Source organism: Neopsephotus bourkii, unplaced genomic scaffold, assembly GCF_033783945.1.
Source record: "Neopsephotus bourkii isolate Nb327-2 ecotype Australia unplaced genomic scaffold, CSIRO-AGI_Nbou_v1 NB_52, whole genome shotgun sequence".
Lineage (NCBI taxonomy): Eukaryota > Metazoa > Chordata > Aves > Psittaciformes > Psittacidae > Neopsephotus > Neopsephotus bourkii.
The window spans coordinates 59051-77984 of NW_026900569.1; the positions used below are offsets into that span (position 1 = coordinate 59051).

The 18934-nt window shown below is 45.9% G+C and overlaps 1 protein-coding gene across 3 annotated transcripts in view; it reads left to right on the forward strand.

Moving 5' to 3' along the window:
* Window positions 1-1549: 1549 nt before the first annotated feature.
* The window catches only part of LOC133209343 (follistatin-related protein 4-like), a 203484-nt gene continuing 186099 nt past the window's right edge, over window positions 1550-18934 (forward strand). The window contains exons 1-3 of one of the 3 annotated variants that reach the window (XM_061347953.1): window positions 1550-1686; window positions 5946-6081; window positions 17876-17909. In XM_061347953.1, the coding sequence (XP_061203937.1) occupies window positions 5953-6081; window positions 17876-17909 (163 nt within the window). In that variant the 5' untranslated portion in view covers window positions 1550-1686; window positions 5946-5952. Of the gene's footprint in view, window positions 1687-1778; window positions 1925-5945; window positions 6082-17875; window positions 17910-18934 lie in introns of those variants that run through there. The other 2 variants (XM_061347964.1, XM_061347945.1) reach the window with 2 other exon arrangements.

Consider the following 18934-nt stretch of genomic DNA (forward strand, 5'->3'; position numbering starts at 1 on the left):
CTGCCCAAAGGAGGAAAACCAGAGAAAAAAACCACTCCAAGAGGCCCCACAAGCCTTTGTGCATGGTTTGGGTACAGTAAGCTCTGTATTTCAGAGGTGCTGCATTGAACGGGGCAGAACGGGGCAGCCTTCCAGTATCTGAAGGGGGCTACAGGGATGCTGGGGATGGACTCTTCATTAGGGACTGTAGTGATGGGACAAGGGGTAATGGGTTAAAACTGAAACAGGGGAAGTTTAGACTGGATCTAAGGAGGAAATTCTTTCCTGTGAGGGTGGTGAGGCACTGGAATGGGTTGCCCAGGGAGGTTGTGAATGCTCCATCCCTGGCAGTGTTCAAGGCCAGGTTGGACAAAGCCTTGGGTGCCATGGTTTAGTGTGAGGTGTCCCTGCCCATGGCAGGGGGTTGGAACTGGATGATCTTAAGGTCCTTTCCAACCTTGACTATTCCATGATTCTATGAACTAAAGGTGTGACAGATTCTGTTGAGCCAACCTGCGTGATCACTGGTGTTTCCTGCAAAGAAAATAAAAAGTACAGAAGAATTGATTTATTTTATACATATATATATATTAAAAAAAAAAAAAAAAAAGCAAGCTTATTCTCATGGGGGGAGCCTCTTCTGCAACCTCCTGCCTAATTCTGTGCAATGATTTTTCAATGAGAACAATTCCTACTGGGTTAGACCCTGTTTCTGGGGGTAGCCTTTGCCTTTTTAGGCACACTCAGACTACAGGGGGTCCTGTCCTTTCCATACTAAAGCCAATGACAAATCCAGTTCAGATCAGCAGGATTCAGCTGCATCCTGTTCCAGCTGAAGGATGGATTCCTTATGGGAAGAAACACCAAAAATTGGTGTGCTTTCTCGGGTCGTTTAGATCGCTCATCCCCTGGGTTAGTTGCGAGTGTTACATCCATTGCCTATGGGATGTCCAGTTTGTGTCGTAGCCTTTGAAGCCAAGTACCCAAGTCCTCTTTGTTCCTCCATCCACTGTGCCTCCCTCTCCCATAAACATCCAGCCCTTTTTTAAAGATAAATGAGAAATTATTATACTGACTTTTACCGTGTTTCATTTTTGAAACCAGAGGCGATGCTGAAGGGGAGGATGAACGAACGAACGGCAACGTTTGCCTCTCTGTCAGACCAGGGGGTTTGAAAACGGGACATCTCCGATGTGGAGAGCCCTCAGAGGTGGGCTGTGGGGAAAACTCAGTTCCCCGTGGGGTCACCCCGCACTGTGCACGGCAGCCGCCTCATCTCACCCAGTTCCGGACTAGTTCCGTCCCAGCTTGCAACGGCTCTCACAGGCATGGGCTGTGTGTGTGTGTGATCGAGGGGTGCCCACCCCCTCGGGGGTGTTTGTGCTGCGCTCCCAGCCGCGCACCTCTGGCACGCACGTACAGGGATGCTCCAGCAGGGACCCCGATACCCACCGTGTCCCTGCCGCGCTGCCCGCACCCCCAACTCAGCCTCGACGGCCCCCCCGCGCCCCGCCGCTTGCCCCGAGGGGGCGGTCCCGCCGGCCCCGCACAGGTGCTGGCGATTGGGTGGAATATGCAAATGCGGCGCTGACGTCAGGCGGCTCCGGCCCAGAGAGCACAAATAGGGCCGGCCCCGGCCCGCGCCGCGGACTCAGCCTCCTCCGTGCCCGTCCCGGCCCCTCCGAGCCGCCCCGCTCCCGGCCCCAGGTGAGTGCCGCGGGGCAGCGCTCCCCGCCCCGGGCTGTGCTCTGCTGCGCTGCACCGCGGGGTTCCGCTGCCGCTCCGCGCCCTGCGGACCGGAGCGCTGCCGTCCCCGCCCGGGCTGCGGGGAGCGCGCCCGTGGGAACCGCGCTGCTTTCTGCTCCGCGAGTGCGGGCAGCGCTCGGGGCTCCGGATGCCGCAGCCGCTGCCTCCCGCGGACTCCCCCATCCGGGCGCGGTAACAGGTGGGCGCCCGCCGCGGGGCGGGAAGGGACGGAGGGGCTTAGGGGGATGCCGCCTCCCCTCCCATCCCCAATGCGGACAAGAGATGGAAATGCCGCCCGTGGGGCGGACGCGGCTCCAGCCCCTTGGATGCGGAGGGCAGCGCGGGGGTCGTCCCTTTTACCCCCGCCCTTGCCGGGGCCGTGGCGCTGCCGCCGTCGGTGGGGCACGGAGCCGGGCTGCGCGTCCCGCCGCGGTCGCGAGTGGCGCCGGCTTTTCCCTCCGCTACCGCTGGGGGGCGCCGTGGTGCCGGCGGCTGTACCCGCGGGGTGCCCCGTCCAGCGCCGCTGCGTGCCCCGGTCCGTGGGCAGCGGCAGCAGAAAGCGATGGTGCTTTGGTTCATCAGTTAGTTTATCGGATGCTTTAATTTATCGGAGGTACCGCGCTCCTTCCCGGCTGGCCTCACATGCTGCTGCGCCGTGGAAATAAACGGCTTTCCCGTGGTGCCAACGGGAGGGATGGTTGGGACTTCTGTAAGGATAACCTGAGAGCAAAGCTGTGATTGGAACACACAGGAGTCACGGAGGCAGCCTTGAGAGCCAAGATTAAATACCTGTGAGGTTTAGGGGCTTCTTGGCAGTCTTTTGTCCCTGCTGGATTGGTGTTCTCTGCGTTTCTTGTAGGAGCATTGAAGTGGCTTAGAGAATTTAATGATCAAGTGAAATAGGCTTTTGAGCTTTTGCTCAAATGGAATGTCTGGTTTGTACTTAAACATCACAGCTGGCTCCAATGAGTTCTTAATGCATCAAAACTTTGAGTAATTTATCTAGGATGCTGGGGACAGCTGATGGAATTGTTTGGCTTCATTATGTCTCGCTGGAAGGTTAGCTTCAAAAGGATTTTTTCTCCTTAATTTTATAGCTCTTGTAGTACTCAATAAGAAATTATGGTCATTAGAATTATTTTACGGGTCATAAAAGTGCTGTTTAGACAAGGCTGAAGCAGTTGAAACAGCTGATGGCAGAGGAGCTGAGGACCAGATCCTTAGCTGATGTTACAAGAGCTGGTTTGGCAGAGTGAAGGGTTTGGTCTGAAAGCTCTTCTCTTGCTGTAGCAGCAGTAGTAACTTCAGGTAATTAAGTTCAACCTTTTTCATTCTAATGTGAGGCTTGTTGGGGATCACTAAAGGCTGTAGTGAACTAGTGATTTCTCTAAGCTAAAAAGAAGCTGCAATTGAAGTAGCCCCCAAACCAACCCAAATAACAGCTTTTGGCAAATTCTTTCCTTTTACTAGCTACCATAACTGAATTCTTAATGCTTCTGTATCGTGGAGGAAAAAGTTGTGGGTTCTTTACAGTAATCTGCCTGCTTGGCAGCTCCCCTTGCATGTTATGGAAATGCTTTAAACAGTTTTCTCCACTCAAATGGGCAAGGTCCTGTTTCTGTTCCAAGGTGACCCTTTCTGCTTAAAACCTCTCCTCTAAACCCTGTGCTTGTGTCTTTGGCAGAGGGATGCTGCCAGTCTGGGCACTGTATGCAGGAGCCTTCGTGCTTGAGCTTCATCAGATAACAAAGTGCTTGTGGGAGGTAAAGCGGCGCTGGCTGCAAGGAGGGCTGCAACAGTGCTCTAGCTCAGAGAAAGAAACCCCAGCCTGTAGGTGAACTCTTAGTCTTTGCATAATATCTATAATATAAGAGCCAGAACTGCTTTGGGAATCGCTCCTCTGAAGCTGAAGGAAATGTGTCACAAATGGATGTGATGCTCAGCTTTGCTTCCCAGCATCTGCATTGCAATCCCCAGTTTCTGCATTACAGGGCAGATTAAAGTCTGTTTCCCTGCTCACGCAGTAAGGCCAGGAGGTGTGTGACAGGTCCCCCCTCCACCCCAGCTCTTGGGAGACCTCTAGTCTTCAGCCACCAACATTGCTCACTTGTTTTTCGAGTGGAATTACTTGTTTTATGTAGATGTTGCTATGCACACAATTTACCTGGGCAGTGCTGTCTGTGCAGGCTCCAGATCTGTCCCTTCTTCAGGTGAAGAGAGGAAACGGGGTAATAAAACTTGTCTGAGTTTATAGCGGTGCCAGATCTGTTCCATCAGTTAGACTCTTCCTCTTGACTCCGGGAGCTGTGTTGTCTGATGCAGCTGCAGACCAGGTTCTGCAATGAGCCTTCCTCCTAGCTCAGGTTAAGGCGATGCTGAGCTGTGCTTTAGGATGCCGAGTAGCATGAAAACGCTGAATGATTTCAGGCTTAACCCTCACTTGGTATTTACAGTGTACACTTATTGCTTGGTTTAGGCTATTCAGATATATAACGTGTGTTAGCGTGTCCCCTTTTACTATGAGTGAAAGCAATTAGTGTACTGTCAGTCAGCACGCAATAAAAGTAAGTGATTTCTAAACTGACTAGAGAAAGATGTTCTACAAATCCTATTTATAAACCAGACAGAGTTTTCTAGGGGTAGAGCCTGCCCTTTTGGCTTCATTGGTGTTATAATCATCCTAATCCAAACATCATCACGTTTTTGAGCAGTCGGTTATTTACTAAATATACATGAAAGTAGCTGGTCCCTTGTTTTGCCGTAGGATTGCCATTTCAAGCAGGGTACGAGTCAGAGGTCTCTGGAACTGCAAAGTGAAAGAGTTGTTTGCTGTGATGGTATCAACGGAGCATACAAAATACCTCCATAAAAACCGCGAGGAGCAGCCTTGCTGTGCGGGAGCGATTCGTAACGTACCAATGTACTTGTCACTTATTGATAGAGTGACTTGGGGTTATTAAACATTTATTTGTAGCCCCAGCAACACTGAGCTTTCTAATTGGAATTTAGAAAGCCTAATAAATGTTGATTTCGTCCTGAGTGCTCTCAATTCAGGGTGTTTATATGAGCGCTGGGGGAAAGCAGTGCCTGGGCTGCATGGGCGCGTGGTGATGCTGTGCTAGGCAAAGTACCTGAGACCAAGTCAGTGCTGGTGTAAATGGTCATGGCTCCAAAATGAATAGTGATGCAGCTGCAGCACGTACCTGGCATGAAAACACTGTAAAATGAGTGCTGTCAAGGTAAGGTATGTCATGGGGACTTAATCAATATAGGTTTAATTCTGACATCAGCAGGTAACTTGCTTTACTAATGTATATAGCTCAAACCAAGCAGCAGCCTGTCACTTGCATGCTATAGAAATCATAGAATCCCAGACTGGTTTGGGTTGAAGAATCCCAGACTGGTTTGGGTTGAAGGGTCCTTAAAGCTCATCCAGTCCCAACCCCCTGTCATGGATAGGAACATCTTCCACTGGAGCAGGTTGCTTCAAGCCCTATCCAAACTGGCCTTGAACATTTCCAGGGATGGACCATGCAAGTCTTCATGGGTTCTGTGACCATCTGACGGGGAAATGGCTATTCTTGTGTCTTGGGGCTCAGCTCAGACCCTGGCTGGTCTTGCAAACTCAAGTGTAGCCTAATGGGGGGGCAGTGGCTGCATCTGCTCGAGGCAGTGGCATCCTCTGAATGAGGGGAACAATGATGTTTCTATGGTTTCTCCAGGGGTCAAAGAAGCGAAAGGAGGTGTCTGGGGCTTTCCTGAAGGTCTGCTGAGAATGAGTCCTCAGTAGGAACGACCCTGTGCTGCTGGGGGTTCTGGAGATGGGATAAAGTCACCCTTTATCCTTCTCGGTGCCACAGTACCATGTTTTGCTGTGGTTTGCTTTTGGATACTGTAGTTAGATTCAGAAATCCCAGGGCTCTGTTTCTCTGGGTGCTTTGTGGCAGAAGGCTGGGAACAACGTGTGCTGTGGGGGTTAGTTTTGGGATAAGTGTTTCACAAAGATGCTGTAATGGGGGAATTCATTGCCAGAGCACTGATGAGCACAAGGCAGGAAGATGAGTGTTTTGCTGCGTATTCTTTGGGAGTCTGCAAAGCTCCATTGACCCTGCCCTAGCATGGATGGGCTCCATCACCTGGAGCTTTGGCCGTGTTACTGCATCTGAGCTGGGTTTTGTTGTACAATGATTGCTTTCTGACTGTTCTCTTGTTTTCAACAGGCGTGAAATGATGAGATCAAGAAGCTTTTGGTTATCTCTTGTATTGCTTGGGGTTTCCCTGCTGGTCACGAGGGGATGGATGGATGAAGACAGGAGCAGAAAGCTGTATTTGGATGCGGGGAGATCGCATCAAGAGGTACTGTATACCCCCTGCTGCTGCAGTTACAACTTCTGTGTTTCTAGTTCTGTGCTGTTCAGGCTCTTTGTACTGCAAAAACAGAAAATAAGTGAGGGCTTATCTATGTATTAAACTAAAGAGGTTAGTGAAAAAACAGTGAAACATCAGCTCCTACACTCACTGAGAATACTTGATATCATTCTGGGAGGGAAACTGCCACGATGGAGATGCTGGCTTTGTCCCAAAGACGTTATGGTATGCTCTGTCCTGGGCTGGGGACCTCTGTTCCCTGCTCTGTCCCCTGTTGGGATCAGTGACACTAAATGAAACAGGCAAACTTGTCCTGGCTCTTCATTTGGGTCACTGGCCCTTCAGGTGAAACCTGGAAAAAGCCAAAAAAAAAGGGCTTTTTTTGCTGCTTAATAAAAGGAAAATGGAGCCATAGGTGGGTCTGAGAGAACCAGCAAAGTTACTGCTGGATTGTTTCCCTCCTGACCCTCTGATGTTGAACCTCTGCAAAGTGCAAAGTAATTAGAAAGGGACCAAGAGCCATATTGAGGGATGGGAATCTTTGTCCAGCTGAAGAGGACCCCGATGGGGTGGTAGGACTCCTCATGCAGGACACTAATGCACTCCTCAGTGTTCCGTCCCTGGGCTTAATGGCAGTGAAGAAGCAACTGGTTTGAGTGCTGAAGGTGACAGTGTTGGCTTTTGTTGCAGTGATGTGCATTAAGCAGGTCCCCATTCTGATAGGTGTCCAGTGTGGGCTGTCCCCATGGGGACGGTGGCTTTCCAGACCAGAGCTCACCGTGTGCCTTGCTGCACAGATGTGGGTAGGCTCAGATTCTGAAGTCTGAGGCATGCAAATCAGGCTATAAAAATCTGGGAATGTGACTTTCATGGAAAGAAAACAATGAACGCTGGAACAATTTTAGCTATTTAATTAGTTCCTGATTATCATAGGTTTGTTAAATGATTGCTCAAATGCCTGGAAGTGGGAGGTGATGGGGGAGGCAAAGGATAGGAGACACTGCTATTTTTTAGCTGCCATTGCCTACAACACTTACGTACTGGCAGACACATTAGTCAGTGCCAGGCTAATGATAAGCTCTTGATGGATTCATGCTGCAATTGGATCTATTTAAGCCTCAGGATTTTGTTCTAGTTGGAGAATCTCATTCCTCCCAGTCACATCCCATCTACAAATACCCGCAGTTGTGTGCATTAGTTCAGTAAAGCAGTTTAAGCCAATTAAGAAGATGCTTTTTGCTGCTTACCAGGACTCAGCTATCGTTTCAGTGGAGTTGGAGATCTGCAGTTCCAAGTTCTGGCTCAGGTGTACTTCTTCCTTGAACTATCCATCCTCTGTTCTGTAGAAGTGAGGAATAGCAGCTCCCCTCCACAGCTCCACTGTTATGTCGTTGCTGTGTAGACTCAGGTACACTGGAACTCTGCTAAACACGTTCTTGTGTTGTCTTAGGTCACTTTTGCTTTCTGAAAAGCAACCAAATATTTTGCATGCTTTTGCATTCAAAAGGATCTCATTCTGCACTAATCATAGAATCATAGAATAGTTCGGGTTGGAAAGGACCTTAAGATCACCCAGTTCCAACCCCCTGCCATGGGCAGGGACACCTCACACTAAACCATGCCACCCAAGGCCTCGTCCAACCTGGCCTTGAACACTGACAGGGATGGAGCATTCACAACCTCCCTGGGCAACCCATTCCAGTGCCTCCCCACCCTCACAGGAAAGAATTTCCTCCTTATATCCAATCTAAACATCCCCTGTTTCAGTTTTAACCCATTACCCCTTGTTCTATCACTACAGTCCCTAATGAAGAGTTCCTCCCCAGCATCCCTGTAGGCCCCCTTCAGATACTGTGTATTAGTTCTGTTTTTTTTGAAGGCGTTACTCTGTGGAATTAGTTCCATTACTCCAATGATTTGCTGAAACAAGAACTGTAGAACTGTTGTATTTCAAAGACATTGATTCATTCGATCTTCCTCTAAAAAAGCATGAAGTGATTGTACCAATTACTTGATCTTGCTGGAGGTGAAAAGGTCTAAGGTAGAAATGTATTTGTTCAGATTTGCACAGAATTTAGCATTAAGGTTTCTAATGTTCAGAGAACACAGTTGAAATGGCTTCAAGGGGTGTAAGTTATAATGTAGATTTGAAAGGGACTGTACAGAAAGCTTGTTCCACAAGCTTGGTTATGGAATGGTACAAAACACCAGGATGAATCTGGAAGCCCTGAACAGAGCTTTCGGCTATGCCAGTGGAGTTGAGATCCCCTTTTGAGAGGAAAGCAACAGTTCTTATGTTATCGTTCAGGAAATAGCTTAGCCATGATACCTTTTTAATAATACAACATCACCTGAGATCATCTTCTAGTGACATTGGCCTTTGTTCAGGTGGGAGCTCCTTATTCCTAAGGAGTTTGTTACCAGCTTTGTGGTTTTATTAATATACGGTTCCATTAACATGTGTTTAAAACATTGAATCACAAACAGAAAAGCTCCTGGCAATGCACTGAAATGCATTAGAAGATGTGTAAAGGGTTAATTTCCATGTAAAATAATTTGATGTGTGCTCTGATCTTGAATTCCTCAGAACTTCATCAAAGCAAACACTTGGGTATGGGTCACTGACCTTCACTAATACTTGTTGTGATCTACATAGGAACAAATTTATGGCATCAAAACCACTGCTTAATTTATGTTGTGATTGCTAAATCGATTTCTTCATGGTCTGCGGTGGAATTATTGCAGTTGTGCTTTGCATTTATAATGGGAAAATGAGTCTTGAGGCCATAGACTGCAATGTACAGCCCTTCTGGCTGGGAAAGTGACTCTCTAACATACAAATGGCATGTAAATAGGATGATTTCTTGATGCTCAGCCTTCCGTCTCTCAAATGTATGAGGTGTTCCAGAGAAAATCTGGACTATTTTTAGTCCTGATTAGAATAGTAAACACGTGCCTGCAGTCTGGAATGCCATGGGTGTAGAATGAACTGCAATGGAAAACCTAATTAAAACAAGGACAGTGTCAGGATTTAACCTGCAACTCGCCTGGTCCATATTGTTTTAGAATGCTGTTGTCACTTTTACACTGTGGGACTTCCCATAGGCTGGTTCCAGAGGGAGATGGAAAGCTCTTGAAGCTCATGAGTGCTGTGCATGGATTTGTGTGGAGCTGGAAGGTGCAGCTTCCTGGGATTGAGCCATCATGGGACTAAATCCTACTGGGTGGAATGGATGCCAAAGACCAAGGCTTGTTTTTGTGCTAATGGATGTAGCAGACATGCTCAGTTTTAAAAGTGTCATAACTTTCTGACTGGCGTTTGGAAGGTATTGGCTGTGTAGGTTATCCATCATCTGACCTGGTTGTTAGGGCTTGGAGGTTTTTTGGTTATTTCAAGGAGCAGAGGAGTCATGGGGATGATTTTGTGCTCCTTCCCCCAGCAAGTGTTATTTACTAACATGACAGGCTAGGAAAGGAGGGTTTTGGGAGGCAACGTGGGAAATTGCAAATGCTTCTGATGAAAGCTTTTGCTTCTAATTCAACTAGAAGCGTGATTTCAGAGCAGGAGCTTGCAGTGAGACAGGCACAGTGCATCACTTTTATACACAGGCGAAGATCTAATATCCTGGTATTTATTTAAAGAATTATTATTAGTAATGTATTCTCTGCCATGTGTGTTCTCTTCCTGCCTGTACGTCAGTTTGGAGAAAGGAAGGAAAGGACCAGATTTGAATTCAAATCTATGCTGGGCTACAGCCCGCTCCTGTCGTACACATTAGCGAAGGTAAAAGGAGGCAAGACTTAAATTTATGTTTTCATCACTTCAGTATATAATGATAATTCATTCCTTGTTACCTGCATGGATAAGGTATCTCTAACAAGCTGTAATTGCTGTTTGTAGACCATTCTAAATCTTAACTAGTGTGTTACCCCTGAAGCCTTTGCTCTGAGTGCTGGTTATCAGAGTATCTGCAGTTCAAGGGGCTGGGGAATGTTTTCATAGTATTTGGATACACATGTTGGGGTCCTCCCTATCCCCAAACCCCACCTACCCCCTCCCGAGTACCCAGAGGGTTTAATGAATGCTGTATCTTAAGGGATGGTACTCAGAAGGTTTAATAAATGCTGTAGCTGTGGCATGCTGTTATTCTTGAAGTACTAGAGAAGTTGAATATTGGGTTACTTGGAACAAAGCAGGTGTTGTGTACTTAAATAACAGCATCAAGTTAAAAGGATTTTAGGTTATGTTCATGGATGTGGCTCAATAATAAGTATTGGAGATTGTCAGGACACACCTATAGCACAACTTAAAAGGTGAAAACCTCTTGTATGCAACCCCTTATAGAACCAGAATCCTGGTTCCTGTATTTGGTTTTAAGCCTGTGGTAAGATGTGGTGTGTGATACCACTCTGTGGTCCTGCATTGCATTCTGGGATCTATCACCTTCCAGCTAACAGCAGCCAGGACCACCAGGTGCCCTCCCTGCAGTTTAGGTGATGCCCTGGGTACTAACGACCTTGAATTTGGGTGCTGTAGCTGGTGCTTGGATGCTGTTCCTTGGGAGAGCAGGGACCATGTGGCATAAACTGACCCCAGGAACCACATCTCGGTAAATCTTTCCTCCTGTCCCAGTTGAGTAACTGTGGAAAACATCATGCTTACATGGGGGAATGCTGGTATATTCCTGAAGCAGAGAATAACACCAGGGTAAAACATCTTGCACATAAAGACATCTAAGGCAGTTCTGTCTTGGCTATGATGTGGTTCTGATGCTCTCTTCGGAAGCTACTTAACCTTAAAAGACTGAATCTTGACTAATTGTTTTCCAAAAGTAGCATATTCTCCTTTAAAAGCTGTTGGAGTAGATTTAGAAGGGAGATAGTTCTACTTCAAGTACTTTCTACCATAAAGCAGGGGAGTTTTCGCTTAATTCAATTAGGAAGGGTACATCTGCAAATCTGTGACTTCCAAAACAGGCATCCCAGGAGTTTCCCTGTGACAGTGTGGAAATTTATGGAGCTGTACCTGGGTTTCTCATCTGAAGTCTGGAAATAGTGAGTGAAATCAGAGATGTAGCACTCATCTCAATTAGCTGCCGTATGGACGAGCAGATGATCCTGTGTGATGCGAGACATCAGAGCTTCTCTCGGTGTTTGTACCAGACAGAACAACTCTAAATTGCCAGCATCTGTACTGGTAGCAAGCGTTCTCTAAACAGCAGTATACAATTTATCTTCTTTTCCTTATGCCTGCTCAAAAGAAGAGATGAAGTGGATGTCCTGTGCCTCATTAGCATCTTGAAAATAGTCTTTGTGCATAGCTTTGTAAACAGAGAATCCTGGTTGTGTGTTTATTCCTCATAACTGCTGCAACTACTACAATTCATATGCAGGGTACCTCCCCTTACCCTGCACTGATGGCAGAGTAATGATCTTGACCCCCCCAATTGAGATAAGTAAGAGCATGCTCTGAAAGGAAAGCAAATATCCCCAGATGATGGTCTATTAATAGGAACTGGCGCTTCTTTGTTAATTGGCTAAATGAGTCAGGGCTGTATATTTAGGAGCTGTGCAGCGGATGGTCTGATCCTGAGAGCAGGTCCCTGGAGACTTGGTGTGTGCAGAAGTAACATCTAATTTAGTGGTGGACGCAGCACGAGCCCTCTGCATGTGCTGGATTTGATTTATCCCCTTGCACAAGCACTGCAGTCTCTGCCACAAAGTAAGAGGGTTGCTACAGTCCAGTGATACAGGCAGCGTGTGGATGTGAAATGTTACCTGGTCTGCATCTCTTCCATCTGCTGCATTAATAGGGCTTTTTTGGCAGTGTCCCCTGTGTTAACCTTTGCTTACGGTCCTAAGGGACTCCTGACTAAATCTGCATTTAAAAGAGCAGGAGGCTGAAAACACTGCAAGGTTTGCTGTTCTTGAAGGCCGTTGGTACCCGTTTGGTACCAAACTTGGTGCATATTAGTCATCATGCTGTGGCATCAGAGGCTGACATAAAAGATTGCACATATCTGTGTGGCACAAATCTGTGCGTACTGGTTTGCAAATGGAGGAAGCTGGGAAAGAAAGAGAACTATAGAGAGATGCTGTACTGCAAAGATGTGAACCTTAAAATACTACAGTGAGCTATTGCCCAGGGATTCCTGCTTGTGTGCCTCTGCATGCTGGTTTATAAGCATTCATCCTCTGGTGTTAGTCAAGGGAAAATGAGGTAGACATAGCAGACAGGAACTTGTCTTTCCCAATTGCAAGCCTAATTGTGACTGTTTAATTATGAGCCTTGCAAAGTGTGCTCACTTTTCTCTTCAAATTAGAATGCAGGAAATTGCATGTGGCCAGTTGTGGATGTGCAGCGACAAAAGGAAGAACAACTGTTATGGAGAAATAAGGGAACAGTCCTTTCTCCATCCCTATTGGTAGCTTGTCTGTGTGCATTGCATGTCATTTACAAACCAAGTACAATATAGCTGCTGTAATTTGTGATGGTGCTAGTCTCTGTGTGTGTTTCAGAGCAGCCTTTTAGGAGTCTTGTCCCATGCCCCATCTCATATTGCAGTGGGTTGGCATGTTTTTATTTGAGGCTGCTAAGGGGATGCATTATACACACACCATAATGTCTAGTCCATGGTTGTAGGATCCAGGTTAATAGATTGCTTTTAATCATGCACAGCAGCTTCAAGTGATGTGACTATACATGCATTAAATGGTTATAAATTCTAGATACCAAATGACAGGTTTTTAACCTGCTGTAGATAGCATCACTTGTCTACAGGCTAGGCTGTTGTTTTTCTAGAGCTGAGGAGGGCTTTGAGCAGCTTGTTTGTGTGTCTGCATCTTGTCCCCAGTCTCTTGGGTACCTTAAAGCTTTGGGGAAGCTCTGCTTCATCCTGTGCTTCCTGCAGGCAGTCCTGGACCAGCTTTGTGTAGAGGCAGTCCTGGTTCAGCTTTGTTTCTGAAAGACCTCCCCTTTGGTCATGCTGTGATAATAACTTCATGTCGTTGGAGCATCCATGTGACTGTTTTGCTCTGCCTGCTCAGTCCTTGGCTGGAGAGAATAGGTGGATGTTATTAATAGATGTGGGAATTAGGTTTCTATGTGACGAACGGTTCTTGCCGCTCGGTACAGCAGTTTCTTGGTTGTCATAGATCACTTTTATAATCAGAAATTAGCCCTTTGGTGGGCTGGTCTTGCCTGTAGTTATAAAGCGAAGAGGAATCAGCATCACAGACTGGTTTGTGTTGGAAGGGACCTTAAAGCTCATCCAGTTCCAACCCTCTGCCATGAGCAGGGACCCCTTCCACTGGAGCAGCTTGCTCCAAGCCCCTGTGTCCAACCTGGCTTTGAACTTCCAGGGACAGGGAACATACACATGGTCCTTCCTTGCCCCCCTGTTTGCTTGAATGCAGCCCTAAAAAGTAAAAATGATTAACTGCTGATGAATGTTGGTGTAATGAAGCTGGGCTGAAGTGATTGTAACAGCAGTTAGTGTTAATAGTGTAGTGGTGGTTCCACGTTTTCAGGGCTTCGCTTGGTAGGGACATTCAAAAGCAGCACCCGAACACAAGACAACAAATAGGCTGTCCAGCAAACTTGGCTTTGCTTGACTGTAGGAGAATTGAAGCCAAGTCTTCCATTACCCTAATGCAGGGAAAAAAAACCCCAACAATTAGAGGAGACAGAAGTAAAACACAGTACCAACCATGATGCCTCTTTCTCCAGTGGGGTCAGGAGGTGGGGACCTCCTGCTTCAGCAGCAGAAGCTCACATAGCCTTCCCCCCCCGCAACAGGGATTTATAAGGAGAAAAGACTGTTGCCTTGTATAGTGTGCAATATGTTGTTTGTGGGGGTACAGGACAGATGTAGATATGTTTTCATAGAGATGTTTAAACATTTTATTTACACTGACACCAAACAACCTGAAAGCGGTTTTGCTGCTTGGATCCCTCACTAATGACTGTCAGTAAATCTGTCTGCAGTACTCTGGTTCCCGAGCACTGTACTACATCGTGTATTCCCTCTGTGTAGTTGTATTTTAACTCTGCACAATGAAGCATCCCCCCCTCGCCCTGTGTTTGCTCTGAATGGAATCTGATTTTTCATTCCAGACGTGCTCTGCTCATCCGTGGGCCCATGATTCAGCATTAATCAGCAGCCTGTAACACAAACCAGCTATTACGGCTTGGCAGGACGTTGAGATGCTGTCTTCTGAAAGACTGGCATTCCCCTTCTGTGAGAGCAGAAAAGGGCTTTGCTGTTCAATGGCAGGAGGTTCACACAGGTGCCTGTGCAACGCACGGCAGCTCCAGGGAGCGAGCTGTAGTTCTGATTCGTATTGTTGTTTTGTCCTCCAGGTCCAGGTTGGGTTAGTAATTGCACTAGATGACACTACATCGCCTCTCAACCACTGGCGCTGGGTTGGTTCATCTTCTGGAGATACACTTTTTCAGTAGCTACACGTCTGGTGAAACCAAATACTGGGGCAAACACACTGCATCGATTTGCACATAATGATTAGGTGTTTCAGATACAGAACAGAAGGACCTTTTCTTCTGCATTCAATTAACTGACATTAAAAAGCAGGCAGAAAGGTGCTAAACATGAACCTTGAAATAAAACTGTTGTATTCCATTAATGAAATGCTGCTTAAAATGGTACTCGTGAAGAAGCTTTCTAGAAGGAATGAGAAATCTGAAGCAAATTTTTCCCTTCAAAGCCTATGAGTTATGCTCTGATAAAATTAGATTTTTAGTTAAAGGGATTTGTAGTTGTTAAATGGTGCCCATGAAATAAGTCTCATTTATAACCATCTGCTTTAAGGCTTCTGCAGGAGAGTATTCCTCAGGCAGTGCATCCAAGAACTTTAGTGTCATTTTTATCCAAATAGTTTGATTCTCTACCAGTAACACTATTAAAACCTCAGTGTGATTTTTTTTCCTTTTTAACTTGAGAGCAGTATCTTACACTTCAAAGAAAGGGTGACTACTCTCTCCTGTGAAGAGATTGCCCAAGCCATACACGGCGCTGTGCCTGTGGCCAGACTTGCTGGTAATGTCTCTTAGTGGTATATTAGATCACTAATAGAAAGGTCTTATGTTCAACATGCCCTCAAGGAGTGAAATTAGCATCGTTTCTTTTCTGTGCTGCAGAAGAGAGAAATGATTTTGGCTGAAGCAAACTAAGAAAAATGAGCCCTTGCTGCAGTTTTACTTTACTAGAGGGATAGAAACCGCAGTTGTGTGTCTACCTGGAGGTGATGGATTTTTGTGGCTGCTCTTTAAGCCCTGCTATAGTTGGCAGGTATATTTCCCACTTCGCTGTGTACTCCTGAAATGTTGAGTGTTCTCAATGCCTTTTCTCTATTGAAAGGGAGGTTTTGAGGGGGATGTACCAAGTGCTCCCAGGTAATGAGAAGTGGTGATTCGCAGGCTGACCCCCTCTTCTCCCATTGCATTTCTAACAAGCTTTTCCTCAATCCTGCATCTGTTCTTTTGGGTAATTTATATTCATTAGGGTGTACAATTGTAAGGGGAACAGAGTAAAAAGAAGGGAACCTTTGAAGACCATCCTTTGTTTTTCACGATGTCTGTGCAGACATGGAAGTACCAAAAGGGTATTTAGTACAAGTGAGCTGACACTTGAATTTTATCAAGTGAGTGTCTTTTCCCCCCCTTTTGATCAATGTAATAGTTGTAATTAGTTTTAATGTTTCTAAGCTTTTGAACTGCAGAGAATTCAAACAGCTTGTTAAAGTGAGTGACTCGGGGGAGCTTTAAAAGTACTCTTCCCTTTTGCATACATTACATGTACATGGGTTTAATGATAGCAGGCTCTGTGTGGATTTTTATCCTGTGCCCCACCTCTCAAACTAATATTTTGAAAAGCTCTGAGAGGTCCCTGGAGTGTCGCTGTCTGTGCAGCTCAGCTTTGCTGCATCAAGGGGATAAATCCTTTGAAGTCTGTACTTAGCCTGAATGCCGTTTTATGTCTTTCTGAAGATCACTAAGGTAGCATCATACAGCGGGTAAAGACTTGGTATTTCTATAAGCAAATACCCATATTTTCTTTATTCCCCTCAGTTGATAGAATCATGGAATACTTTGTGTTGGAGAGACCTGAAACTCATCCAGTTCCCACCCCTGGCCATGGGCAGGGACAACTTCCACTAGAGCATCTTGCTTCAAGCCCCTGTGTCCAACCTGGCCTTGAACAAGGATGGGGCAGTTGACTTAGAGAGTGCCAAGACCATGTCTACTGTTCTGATCCTTCTTGGGTTTGGTGATAGCTTTGAGAAAAACAGCTTGCTGGTCACTTGTAGGAAAGAAAGCAGCATCTGTTACCTAGAAGTAGCTATGACACCTTAGCATCCGGTGTGTGTTGTACTGCATCCTGGACTAAACCCCCTCATTCTGAATTACCTGATGCTGTCTGATGTACTCGGTTGAGAGAGGCAATTGTGGTCTTCAGGAGTTAGCTGAGCAGATACTGTTGTTTCCATAAAGTGATTTCCCCCCCCTTGTTTATTTCTATCTTTCACTTGGATAAAGTCTGTATTTTTCACCCTGTGCTCCAGTGGCAGCTTGCTTTATTTCCAATTACCCTGTGGCAGGGTGCCGTGTACCACAGAAAGGACTGTGGATGTGTTTCAGGAGATGTGTAGCACTTCCCTTTGTCTAAATGTGGTCTGCGGGGAGGTACTTTATTATAGAGGAAAAAGTACAAATAAACCCATAATAAGCATCAGGTAGGGCAGAAAGCTTAGATGTCTGGGGAGATTGTGTGTTATTTTCCTATCAACAGCAAGAGAGAAACAAACCTATTTTGTTTTCCTTCTCTGACAAACAAACATCTGAGAACAGTGAGCACGAAAGGAATGGAATGAGTTTAAGGCACATCCACATGAGAAAGAAGCCCCTTATAAGCTTTTGGCAGGGGTCTGGAGAGCTTGCACTCAGTGGGCTTAATCCTGCATCACCCATCAGTAGGCACTGTCCAGGTCAATGGGACTCCAGGCAAGATGCTCTTTGAGTCCTCTGTGCTTCTGTTGTTTTTGATACAGGAAGTATCTTGACTGATGGCAACTGCCAGTATCTGTAATTAACCCATAAATAATGCTACTGCTTGGAATGAAATATGTCCTCTGGAGTCTTGCCACTAGTGTAAGTAGTTTGTGTTGCTTGGGATCACAACAACCCCTTGAGACTTCATGCAATGTCTCTTTAAAAGAAGTTTATTATAGACAGTAGTGATGCTTTGCAAGAAATAGGGCAAATCATGTAGGTGTGTAAAGGTTGAAAGAGCCCTCGGCTCTAAGCATGAGTAGTCGGGTTGCTTTGAAATTATTCAAGTATTTGAACATGCCTCTGCTAAAAATAGCTGTATTGCCTCCTCCCTCCCCAGCCCTAAATCCTTGGTACAGTAATAATAACCCTCCTAGCTGCTCCCTTTTAACATCAATAGAGAAGAAAAATCCACTTTAAAGAAAGATGCTGTGCTCTGCCATGTCACTTATCACAGAATGAAGAATGAGGAATCGTTTTAGGTGATCTCTTGATCCATTAAATACCTGTGGACAAACTGAAATACATGCTTATAATTACTCCTCAGTTTTATTGTGTAAAGCTTCGTAGATGCTGCTCTGGGACAATGACTGATGTTTTTAGGGGGGTTTGTTCATGTTGCCTTTGAGCAATTATTGTATTAAAACCAAACCAACAACAAAAAAAAACCCAAATCACAACAAAACCCACAGAAATGTCTCTTTTTCTTTGTAGGACTCCAGAAGGTTTGAAGTTACAAGAAGAAAAGGTAGGAAAAAATAGACTTTTCTTTCACTGTGTGCTAATGTTGAGTATTCTTACAGTAACTTTTAAAACCAAGCATTTCCACACTTGAAAGAGCGTGCTGCTGTGGGATTTCAAAGGGGCTGCCTCCTAATCTTCACCTGGCAGTTCTTAGTGTCACAAATTGTAGATTATTGGATTCTTGTTTCAATAGAAACTTGTTCTTTCAGCACAGAACTGCATCATGGCACTGGGGATGCAAGTCAAGGTTTGTTGGGTTGTGCTGGTACCCTGAGCCCACATCCTGCTCCTGTAAACTCTTTTGCATTAGTAACTGATTGGCTGCTACTGTGAGTAGCTATTTGATGGTTCCCAGCATCTGGGTGAGAATGAGCCATCAAGAAGCTCGTTGCTATCATTAATTTTGGGTTTGTTGAGCAGATGTTTTCTGGATCAGGCAGTTGCTTCCCTCATCTGTGTCTGTAGAACATGAGGCATCCTCCTGTACAATAGATTAATGTGTTCCCTTGTCCTGTTCCAGCAGCAGCTTTAATTGCTTCAGGAATCCCATGTATTGGGAAGAAGTAACTACCGCTGTTTACTGCATAAATGAAAAAGGTCAGGTCCAAGGGTAACATCACGTGGGCAAATAATCTCATTTTGGGTTATTTTTGTGGTTGTCTTCTATGGTTTTTGTTTGTTTCCTTTTTGCTGTGAGGCTGAGGCAGCAGAGGCTAGAGGACATCAAATATATGCCTGTTGCTAAAGGTGAAATCTGTTTAGCTCAGGTTTCCAGCATACGTGTGTGATGGGTCAAACTCCTGCCACTCCTCATGAGCAAATCCAGTTTTACTGGCCTTGCCGTGATCTCAGCCTGAGGAGGGCTCTTGAATGGTTCATGGTTGCTTTGAGATGCAGGAGAGCATCTTGGCACCTTTGATGTGGAAACATTTCAGTCATGCTCTAGCTATAGAGTTTGTGGTGCAATTGATTATAGGCAGGAGACTGAATCCTGAATCCAAGGAGAGTTGTGGAAGTGGACTTACTGCA